General features: G+C 41.7%; 1 protein-coding gene across 23 annotated transcripts in view; it reads right to left on the bottom strand.

The window, feature by feature from the left end:
- Positions 1-12,235, bottom strand: part of CAMK2B (calcium/calmodulin dependent protein kinase II beta) — a 234,194-nt gene that overhangs the window by 69,224 nt on the left and 152,735 nt on the right. For 5 of the 23 annotated variants that reach the window (XM_087876045.1, XM_087876043.1, XM_087876046.1 and 2 more), the window contains exon 6: positions 3,019-3,091. The exons of the other annotated variants lie outside the window; for them this stretch is intronic. In XM_087876045.1, coding sequence (XP_087732171.1) covers positions 3,019-3,091 — 73 coding nt within the window. The remainder of the gene's footprint in view (positions 1-3,018; positions 3,092-12,235) is intronic. 23 annotated transcript variants of the gene reach the window in all.

Below are 12,235 nucleotides of genomic sequence, written 5' to 3'. Positions count from 1 at the left end.
ACCCAGATATTCAAAGCAATGACTAAGGACATGGCCAGGAGATCCTCGTGGGGGTGGGGGGGGGAGGACAACAACCATAAGCTTCCTCTGGAATCCTACTGGCTCTACCAGTAGCTTGAAGATACTTGCACTTAAATATGTTTAAGATGTAACTATTTGCTCCCTGATGTTATATGGGCTTTTGCTCCTCCTGAACAGAAGGAGAGAGGACACCAAATTTCTATTGGTTTATGAAATAAAATAAGCTTTACAAAACAGCTTCCACCTAGCTCATAGACCCCTGGATATATGTCTCATGGTGATAATTTCCGCCCTTTTTTTTGTAAATCACATACACAGAGCCAATGGTATCTAAAGGACTCTCTAGACCACTGGTGATGTCCTCATGTAGATGTTACAATAGACTTCTAACCCACACATGGCCAGTCTCCCAAATCCTGTTTTCCTACTCCTTCTGAAATTCTCAGTGCCAAAATTCAGCATTAAAAAGACAAATTACAGTGCTGTGAGTTTCCACTTAAAGAAAGAAAAAGCAATAAAATAGATGCACTAGAAGGGGAAGCCCAAGTTTTAAAATCTTAAATATGAATGGATGGAGGGCTGGAAATTTCTCTGTTCTAAAGATCAGTAGGGTCAAAATTAGAAAAAAGCTGGCTTGGGTGGGGGTTGAAAAGAAATCAATTGGGGTCAGGGGAAAAATTTCTTCAGTCTGCATTTTAATGCCAACTAAATCATTTTTTTGAAACGTATATGAGAACTGGAACATAATGATAAATGCATTTTTCAAAATATTGTGACAGAGATTACAACTTTAACAACACATGTAAATAATCCCTAGGATGGAAAATTGCATGCACGCAAAAGAAAAATGCACACACAACTGCATACATTATTTCCTACATTCATGAAATCAGACAGAAATGCAACAACCTAAATCTGAGATTGGCAAAAATGAAAAACGAGAGTGAAATGTAATTCAACATGCACAACCATTCCCAGAAGCATTTCATTCTTGGATTTTGTTTACTCAGTTCACTATACTTTATTCCATACAGTTTAAGAAACAAATTAAGAAACATTCAACCAAACAGATGGTTAGAAGATCACAGAATGGGGGAGGGGGCAAGGATATTTGCCAGACTGGTTTATTTGAATGTTTTTGCTAGAGCCAGACAGTATCTAACAAACAGAATGGAAATTACTTTTTTTGGGGAGTTAAGAAATGGTCTCTGAATGGTTGATTTAAGAATCTGCATCTCTGTACAGCTCCCTTATTGGACACATATTTCACTGAGCCCTGGAAAATCCTTGCTTCCCCAGCTACCACTCCCCATATCTAGTCAAATGGAACTGGTAACAGTGCATTCAGGTGGGTGGCCTGGTTTGCAAATGAATTTCAGAAACACAGTGACATGCTCCCTCTTGGCCATACTCTGTTCTCTGGAAGCCCAAATGCAAGCTTAAAGATGGTGATAGCCATTGCATCTTTGTTCTCTTTCAGGATGGTAGAACAAAGGTCAATGTTTCAACTTTCCTTGGCAGAAACCAATAAGGTCTATTTTCCATAAAAGCTTCCTATCCTTTCAAATAGTCAATTATTCCAGAGATTTTTCCAACATTCTGTGCTTTTTATCAACTCAAATGAATCTTGTACAAGATGAAGCCCTCTTGACTGAGATGTATGGACTGTAATCCGTATGCACACATGCAATATGTTAATATCTATATACTTTGTTCAGTTCCATTTCTTTAGAGCTGACTTTAAATCACTTCTGTCCTCTTCACTGTATGACACTCCCCACTTAAAGGAATTAGGATTTGACTAGATGTTTTGTTTCTTCAATGGCTATTATGCCAGAGCTGCCTGTTCAGAATGGATTCTAACCTTTGAATGAATCTTTTCCCCCTCCTCTATTCATTCAAAAACGGTCAAGGGAATCGATCTTGCTTGTGATCCCCTTCTATGTTCTCTTCTCCTCTGTCCCCTATAGATTTTCGAGGAGTTTGAAATCAATTGGAGATAAATCAATTTCTTTTAATTAGATTTCCCTTCCCCGTTCTACAACAACTTTCAGAAGCTGGGATCCTGAATGAGAGAAACCACTAGGTATTTATGTAATAGCATCACATTCTGAGTCACTAAATAAGTCAAGAAACTGAAGCTCCCATCAATATTGTGCATAATGCACTCCAAAGCAATGAAATTTAATTTAATTTAATTTATCGCATTTCTATGCCACCCAACTCCCAAGGGACTCTGGGCGGCTTACAGCAAAAATACAGAAAAAGAGTCCACAGCATCCCATTTCCTGTCACAAAGCAAAGGGTTCAAGGGAGGCTGGCTTAATGAGTCCATTGTCTAAGAAAGTCTAATCTAGAAACTTTTCTCGATCACCAGATAGACTAAACATCCTGAACCAGGCTCTGGGTGTTCCTTTATTTGCATCAATGGCATGCACTCCAGCCCAACCACAATCTGTATTAATTCTGATCTTGAGAAGACGTAAGATGATGCTTTGGTTCCAAAGGAAAAAAAGGACAAGAGTTGGGAAGAAGCAACTGTGGTAAATCATCAGTGTAGACCAGGAAAGAGAAAGAGGGAGAGGGGGAAAGAGAAAGAGCACACACACAAGCACATGTGGAAAAATGAATGGATGAAACATGCCACATTGACTTTGCCTCTTCCTCATTTGCCCAGAAGGGGTTGTTGCCCCAAGATAATCTGGAACTGGGAATATATCTGGGCCTGTGTGATGATGTGGGAGGGACATCCCAGATCTCCTACCTGCCTGCACCCATCTGACCTTGCTGGAGTGTTGCACAGAGGAGAAGGATATAGCCATGCAGGTTCAAGGTGGAAAGAAACCATCTCTGAATAATTGCCCACCCCATATGCCAAACCAGAAAAGGAAGCTGGCACTGCAAATCCCCAGACCTGGCCAGGTTTAATTTATTATGGCAGTGCCCTATTCTCCCAACCCCACATTCTAAGAGGGTGAAAGGCATATGTATACTGACCTTCAAATCCCTGTGCACAATGGCATAGTGGTGAATGTAAGTTACGCTTTCTAATATCTGATGGATACAGTGACTGCAAAACAAAACGGGAAGGAAAGGAGAGGAGAGAAGGTGGGTGGGGAAGAAGGGGAAGGTTGGGAGGGCGAGGAGGAACCACACACAGAAGAGGAGCAGCAGGGAGGAAGGAGAGAGAGAGAGAGAGAGAGAGAGGGAGGGAGGGGGAGAGAGAGAGAGAGAGAGAGAGAGAGAGAGAGAGAGAGAGAGAGAGAGAGAGAGAGAGAGAGAGAGAGAGAGAGAAGAGGACAAGGAGGAAGGATGGAGAGATTACCCAAACAAAGTGGAGTGGAGACAGTAACAAAAATATGCATGGCAGGAAATCAAAATCAGGGATTCCAAAGGAGTGCAGGGAAGGGAATGATCCACAGGACAGACAGATGGACAGACAGAAAGGGACAGGGGACAGGGGGAGATATGGGAGAACGAGAGAAGGAGAGAAACAATGTTGTGAAAGCTCAGAGACCACAGCAGGGTTATCACAAGATGAGTGCAGGTCAGCGACTGTTAATGGCACCATAAACTGTGCCCAGTCAGGGTGTGAGAATAGGGAAGCCAAGCTAGGCAGCGGATTTCCCCTTCTCTTCCAACCAAAGATGTTTAGGAGGAGTGAAGTGGTTGTGCAAATCAGCCCAATATTAAGGGTGAAGAGCCTTCCCCCCCCACTTCTAAAAGAGACACTTGGCATTCAGAGACCCTTTAAGGGGCTGTAGTTCAGAAGGCATCTGAAAAGAGGAGGGAGAAACAGTCTGCCAGGTAGTGAAGGGAGGAGGAGGAGGAAATCCATAAATTTGACTTTTGCATTTTTTTAAAAAAATTGACTTTTTTTGTCAAAAGCACCAGAGGCGTTCCCAGGTTGAAAGGATTATTTTGTGACATCACAATTGCCCTGGGGATGCCCAGTTGGAGGCTCCTTTCATGTCCCTGGCAGGAGCTGGAGTGAAGGATGAGAGCTCAACCCCGCCCCATGGCAGCTCTCGGGTCTCGAAAGTAGGCTTGCTATTCTCCTGCCCAGTGTTCCAATCACTCGAGCCACCGTGGTCCTATGAATTTGACTAAGAAGCAATAAAAAACACCTTAGTCATGACCTGATAAAGTAGGGGCTTCTATATCTGTAAACTATATTGTCTAACCATGTCTACAACCTCATCAGCTGCTCTTTGTTTAGATTTCCTTCTGAACAGCTCATCTGGGTCCAGCTAATGTAGCACTATTTCAATTGGGAAGGAAAGAGAAACACTCCCATGTGTCCATAGAAAAAGCTAGTAGTGACAACATGGTTTTGGTTACCCTTGGGACATAACATGGAATAAGGGATTGTTCATACTTGTATATCAGGGGTATCAAACTTGATTTCATTGTGGGCCTCATCAGGGTTGTGTTTGACCTGGGGGGGGGGCGGGGTGGACACGGCCAGGGTAGGCATGGCCAGCTTGACTTCACTCCTGTCGGGGATGCCGCTGGTGGCCCTAGTGCTCTGCCAGCAAAAACAGGCTCCCGAGCTCCATTTTCGTCTGCACAGCTGTTTCCAGGGCAGCCCCACGGGCCAGATCTAAGTAACCCGCAGATGGGGGCCCCCAGGCCTTGAGTTTGACACCCCTGCTGTATTTGGACAAGACTCGAGGTAGGTACCTCACTCGAGCCCACTGATTGAGACTCATCAGCCCAACCTAATGTTCTGAGTGTAGACTCTTCCTCTTCGCCTCTTTCAATCCTAACCTAATTCAATTCATGCTGTTCTAGGTGCTACCACCATGCTTCTCTGGATCTGTCTCTCTCCCTCCAGGAATCTATTCATGGAAATCCTAATTTGACCCATCAGTGCCCCTTCTTCCCCAGTCCTGTGCTTCTCATATGGGAGACCATTCCAGTCAACCTCTGTAGTTCTATTAGGATTTTTGTAGATAGCTCATAAGAAGAGCTAAAAGCTACATGTAGGCAAAAAGAAAAAATCCTTAAGATAATTTCTTCCGGCAAGAATTGCTATACAACAGTTCTCAGAATTCTTTTTAGCTTTCTGATGGCTTTTTGATAGCTTTCTAGGCGTGGCAACTATGTGCCATATTGAGCAATGCTAATAAAATTCTTATTACTGATTTGCATAATTTTTCTGTTAAATTTGCAGCTATTGATACCTTGGTATGGTAACTGTCTTCAAGATCATATTCATATTTGCATTCCAGCACTGAGGACTTTTTTTAATACCTCTCCCTTGTAATAAAGAGAGTTTAGATCAAATATTCTAAATAATTAGGTGGCATCAGATCACATCCTTGAATGTACTCCCACATCAAATATTTCCTATTAATAGAAAGACCAGTCAGTTTTCTCCCAGAAGAAAAATGCTGATATTAGGCATGTTCCAACACATAATCCTCCAGCTACAATATGTAGTGATATAGTCAAGGAAGGGCTGTACAATCTGGTAGTTCTAAATATGTGCTTTAGTTCTATCCAGTGGGTCAGGCTTTACTTTACTTTACTTTTATTTGATTTGTATACCGCCCTACTCCCGAAGGACTCAGGGCGGTGAACAGCCAACAATAAAATACATACATACAAAATTTAAAAAGCAGAAATAAAATCGAATTAAATAGTTTGGCCCAGACAGATTAAAACCCCAATCAATTTAAAATAATTTAAACTTTGAAGATTAAAAATATTAAAATATTAAAATTGTTTAAAAAGAAGGAGAAAGTTAGGCCAGGCCCGCCTGGTGAAATAAAAAGGTCTTTAGAGCGCGGCGGAAGGTGCACAGATCCGGGATCCTCTGTATCTCCGGGGGGAGCTCGTTCCAGATAGTAGGTGCCCCCACAGAGAAGGCTCTCCCCCTGGGGGCCGCCAGTCGACATTGTTTGGCCAACGGCACCCGGAGGAGCCCCTCTCTATGAGAGTGTACTCTATGAGACCTGATTATTATTATTATTATTATTATTATTATTATTATTATTATTATTATTATTATTATTATTATTATTATTATTTGTTGAATTTGTATACCGCCCTACTCCCGAAGGACTCAGGGCGGTGAACAGCCAGATAAAATACATATAATACAAATGTTAAAAAAGCATTAAAATACAATTAAATAATTGGCTCGGAAAACGAAATTTAAAACACCCCAAATTCATAAGACAAATTTAAAATTGAAGAATTTTTAAATTTTTAAAAGTTTAAAAAAGAGGTTAGGCCAGGCTGACCTGCTGGAAAAGAAACGTTTTGATGGCACAGCGAAAAGCGCGCAGGTCCGGGATCCTCCGTATCTCCGGGGGGAGCTCGTTCCAGATGGTGGGTGCCCCCACAGAGAAGGCTCTCCCCCTGGGGATCGCCAGTCAACATTGTTTGGCCGACGGCACCCTAAGGAGCCCCACTCTATGGGAGCGTACTGGTCGGTGAGAGGCTACTGGTGGCAGAAGGCGGTCTCGTAAATACCCCGGTCCTAAGCCATGGAGCGCTCTAAAGGTGGTAACCAAAACCTTGAAGAGCACGCGGAAGACCACCGGGAGCCAGTGCAGCTCGCGCAGGAGGGGGGTCACATGAAAAATCCTCCTGGTCACGGCCGTCAAGTGCTCTTCTAAAGACAGCTGTGAATCCAGGAGGACGCCCAAGTTGTGCGTCTCTGTGGGGGCCAATGATTCACCCCCAATAGTCAGTGATGGCACCAACTGACTATATCAGGACGTCGGAAACCACAGCCACTCGGTCTTGGATGGGTTGAGCCTGAGCCTATTCCTCCTCATCCAGATCCGCACGGCCTCCAGGCACCGGGACATCACTTCAAGGGCATCGTTGGGGTGGTCTGGGGTAGAGATGTACAGCTGGGTGTCATCAGCGTACTGGTGGTACTTCACCCCGAAAGCACAGATGATCTCGCCCAGCGGCTTCACATAAATGTTGACAGGAGGGGCAAGAGGACTAACCCTTGTGGCACCATGCATATGAGGGGCCTCGGGGTCGACCTCTGCCCCCTATCAACACAGACTGCGACCGGTCAGAGAGAAAGGAAGAGAACCACTGCAACTCAGTGCCTCCCACCTCTAACTCTTCCAACCGGTGCAGCATGATACCATGGTCGATGGTATCAAAAGCCGCTGAGAGATCTAACAGGACCAGGACAGAGGAGCACCCCCTGTCCCTAGCCCTCCAGAAATCATCTACCAACGCGACCAATGCTGTTTCCGTGCTGTACCAGGGCCTGAAGCCCGACTGGAACGGATCCAGATATGTTGTTTCATCCAGGTGCTGGGAGAACTGTTGCGCAACCACACTCTCAACAACCTTCACCACAAAGCTAAGATTGGAGACCGGACAATAGTTTACCAACATTGCCGGGACCAGGGAAGGCTTCTTGAGGAGAGGCCTCACCACCGCCTCTTTCAAGGCAGCGGGAAAGTCACCCTCACCCAACGAAGCATTTATAATCCCCTGGAGCCAGCCTCGTGTCATTTCCCGGGAAGCCAGCACTAACCAGGAAGGACACGGGTCCAATAAACAAGTGGTCGCATTCAGTCTGCCCAGAATCCTGTCCACGTCCTCAGGGGTCACAGGATCAAACTCATCCCAGATAACATTCTCAAGACCTGCCCCAGTCCCTCCCCCTGAGACTTCCCAGTCGGAGTCCAGATCGTCCCAAATCTGAGTGATTTTGTCATACAGATACTGAGCAAAATCCTCGGCTCTACCCTCCAAGGGGTCCTCCCGCGCTTCCTGGTGGAGCAGGGAGTGGGTCACCCTAAAGACGGTGGCCGGGCGGTTATCTGATGATGCAATAAGAGCAGCAAAATAACTACATTTCGCTGCTTTTATCGCCACTAGGTAATTACTAGTGTCCGGTCAGATTCAGAAAGACTGGCCCTCCAATACTCTCTAGGCATCTTTTCCGGCACTTCAACTCCCTTAGCTCCTCGGAGAACCAAGGAGCCAATTGAGATCGGTGCCGGGTCAGAGGCCACAAAGGCACAACCCGATCCAGAGCTCCAGCGGCCGCCCTATCCCAGGCGGCCACTAGGTCTCCAGTCAAGGCATGTGCCAGAGCCTCAGGAAATGGCCCAAACTCCATCTGGAACCTATCAGGTTCCATCAGGCGCCTGGGGCGGAACCATCTTACCGGCTCCAGCTCCCTGCGGCGGGGTGCAGCGGTTCGAAGGTCCTTCACCCCACCCCTGCACCCCAAAGGCTATCAGCTTAACAGTGTGCATCCTATTCTGATGCCCACAGAAATTTTAGGATACCGTCTGGAAGGTCAATGATCGAACCTTTTCCTCTGATTTGCTCTGCCACTTGCTTTAGAGAACTCCTGCAATGAATTTGGGCTTAAAAAGCGATGAAAACTCTGTTATAGATACAAGCGGTAGACAGCAAGATTCCATTTCAAAAGTAAAAAAGCACAGAGGACATGAGATTGGTGAATGGGAAACAGTCACTGATTTTAATTACCCTCTCTCATCATCATCCTAGCACTCTCCAGGAATTATATTCTATAGTTCTTCTGACCCCCCTGACCACTGGACTTCCAAGTAAACATGAGGGCAGTTGTAGTTCAAAGCATGAATGAACTTGAGACCATTCAGTTGGACAGCAGCCAATTAAATATTCTGCAGTTGTTCTGGATTTCAGTCCCATCAAGGAACATGGCCAGCAGTAAGGGAAGTCCAAAACATCCAGAGGTCATCGGGTTGTCTACCTCTACTTTAACTGAAACCTCAATATGGATACTCTCAGTCTAAAAGAAAGCAAATTTCCCTACTGACATCATCTTGGTAACCTTCCTCTTCACCAACCCCGCCCACAAAGGAACATTAAGTTTTTATCAGGCAATAGCAACCTTAATAATCAAGGAAAAGACAGAAGCTGACCATAAATGGTAGGAAGCCTAAATTATATTATGTTAATCCAGAAGAAAACAGAATATGGCACAGCAGCCACAAGGATCTTTTTAAGTGCAGAAATAAGGCCTTTGAACATTTGAGCTGGACGTTTTTGTTTAAAGTTTTGGAAGATAAAAATTTTGGGCAGAAAATTATAGAAAGGATGAAATTGATCTATACTTCACAGATGGCCAAATAATTATTTATGTGGATTTAACCAAACCATGTGATATACAAAATGGAACAAGGCAAGGTTGTCCATTGTTCCCCCTTATTTATTTTAGTTCTTGAAATATACAGTGGAATAGAGACATAAAACAAGATAAGAGAGTCATGGACATAAAGATTAAAAAAGAGTTATACAAATTAAGAGTATTTGTGGATGACTTGGTTCTGCTTTTAGCAAATCTTTCAAAATGAATTGGACTTTTAATGAGTAAATTAAAAGAATTTGGGGCTTTAGTAGGTTTCAAGATTAATATACAGAATACTAAAATGTTAACCAAAAAAGTGAAGATACAAGATCAAACAGAATTAATGAATAAAATGAGGTTTTAAGATTAAGAAGGTAAAATACTTCTCTATTACTATGACAAATATGAATTGTATGTTATTTCAAAATAACTATGTTAAGACATGGAATGAAGTTTAAAAAGGCATGTTAAATTGGGATAAAGTATAATTGTCACTGTTGGAGAAAATTTCTGTGATTAAGTTGAATATTTTGTCTAGAATGTTATTTTTGTTTCAATAATAATTGTCTTGACAATTGATGTACCATTTAAACAGCAACAAAAGGAGATATCTAAATTTGTTTGGTAGGGGGAAAACCCTGAGTATTATATATGGTATTATAAGATGCAAAGGAAGAGGGGGATCGGGTCTACCAGATTTCAAATTATACTTTGCCGCTGTTAACTTAGATGAAAGTGGATGTTGTTAAGAAATAGAAGGCTGTTGGAGACAGAAGGACATTATCTGAGATTTGGGTAGCACAAATATCTATGATATGACTAAGCTAAGATTAATGTAGATTTCATAAATCATTATGTCAGGTGGGCTATTTTTAGAGTATGAAATAAATAAATCTAGGTTATGCCCAAAAATACCTTTATGGCTGTCAGCTAAGAAGCATTTTATAGATGATAAGTGGTAAGTAAACATAAATGTTTAACTTATTGTGATATACTATGATTTTCTCAAGAAGAGTGCAAAATAAAATTAAGAGAAGATTTGACAATAGAAGGATATATTTGTCAATGGTTTTCCTATGCCCAATTATTAGAAAGATTTAAAATGGATAAAAGATTTTACAGTTTTGAACAATGCAAGAGTGACTTTGAAATAGAATTATGTACCAATGAGATGATTATGTTATTGCTAAAAGGTATAAATTTTTATTGAAATATGAGACAGAAGAATAAGCGAAAGCATGTATACTAAAATGGGCTAAATATTTTGGTTACACTAAACAAATGGATCAACAGGAAAATGTGTAATTGAAAGAATTGAAATTTAATTATGTTCTAGTCTTAAAGGAAATTTTTATAAACAATGTACCATTGGTATTGGTCACCAGAGAAATCATATAGAACACGGGTGTCAAACTCACCACGTCATGTTGCCGTCATATGACATATCGCATTATTTTTCCCCTTTGCAGAGCTGGGGTGGGCATGGCCTGTGCATGACGCATCGCCAGTTTGACACCCCTGATCTAGAATGTATAAAGGGTACTTCAAATTTATGCTGGAAATGTGAACAACATGAAGACATATTTTATCATGTGTGGTGGATGTTAAAATAAAAAGGAAAGAAAAAAAAGATACAAATACATACACTAATTCAGAAGATTTTAAAGTCTAATGACCAATTAAATCAGAAGTTTTTCTTTTGGGATTAATGGACAGATATCTAGAAAAATGCCATGGAATGTTGTTTTTATACATGACAACTGCAGCAAGATTATTATATCCCCAAATTGGAAGGATTCTGCATCACTTACAATGGAGGAATGTTTGGTGAAGATGATGAAATTTCCAACGATGGCTAAAATGATTTCCTTGATTAGAGAAAACATAATATCTACATTTATGGCTGACTGGAAACTCCTTACAGATTTATTTATTTTTTTTACATGAAACAGGAAAAAAAGGCACAATGAGCTTCGGTTTTGAAGACTAGAAAATAAAATGAAATAATAGAAAAAAGATGAGCGTTTGTTTTTGTAATCATAGTATAAGAGAGACCTTTGTAATCATATTTATATTAGTTGTAGAGGAAAATGGAAGCTTTTTCTTTTAATTTCTTTTAATTTTTTCTTGCTGCGCTTTTGCTTTTTTTTTCTGTTTTCTTTAGTCTGTATTAGTTTGTGTTACTCTTTATTTTATCTTTACAATTTATATATAGATAAAAGCGGCACATAAGATACTGGACACAATTACAAACTGAGGAATCCATCTGGGGACTCCTTCAGTTCATATCTACATGACAACTGAGTGGAGTGATTAAGTTAGTAAGTGGAGTTATTAAGAAAAACAAAGCATATACTATTACAAAACTTAAGTCTATATGCAGGGAACACCCAGTGCACTTGCACGTTTCTCTTGCTGTGGTTTATTGAACAAGCTAAAATGGTTTGGTTCATACATGATGTGAAGCACACATGGGCCGCCCTGGCAAGCTATGTCAAAACTCAATACAGTGGTTCAACCAAGCCATTTACAAAAGTGATATCTCCCCCACAATAGTTTTGTGAAGCTACAAGGGAGAGGCCAACTTGTGTTTTAATTATTCTCATATGCTTGAATTACATCCTATCCCACTGAACCTCTTTGTTCCTGACCTCTTGGACAAAGTGTCTCATTTCAGTAAGCTTGTCTGGCCCACCACACCTTGACGCATGTGTGTAGCTTGCTTGTGTAATTTCCTGAACTCCCTACATAGGTTTTATCACTCCTGTTCTTAATTCAGTTATTTGGGGTATTATGCTATTAGCTGTACCTAACTTCTCTCCAAGGCTAACTGAGCATAACTGCTGGAATTGGGAACGCATACTAATCTGTCAACGTCCAGTTCTTTTTTCCAAGAGAAGAACAGAACATAACATAAAAACAGAATTGGAAGGGACTTAGCAGATCTTCTAGTCCAACCCCTTGCTTAGGCAGGAATCCCTACACCATTTCAGACAAATGGTTGTCCAATCTCTTTTTTAAAGAGTGTTGGAGCATTCACAACTTCTGGAGGCAATTTGTTTCCCTGATTAATTGTTCTAATTGTCAGGAAATTTCTCCTTA

The sequence above is a fragment of the Pantherophis guttatus genome, chromosome 9 (assembly GCF_059756535.1).
Source record: "Pantherophis guttatus breed Tessera chromosome 9, ASM5975653v1, whole genome shotgun sequence".
Classification (NCBI taxonomy): Eukaryota; Metazoa; Chordata; class Lepidosauria; order Squamata; family Colubridae; genus Pantherophis; species Pantherophis guttatus.
This window is presented reverse-complemented; position numbering and strand designations above follow the sequence as displayed.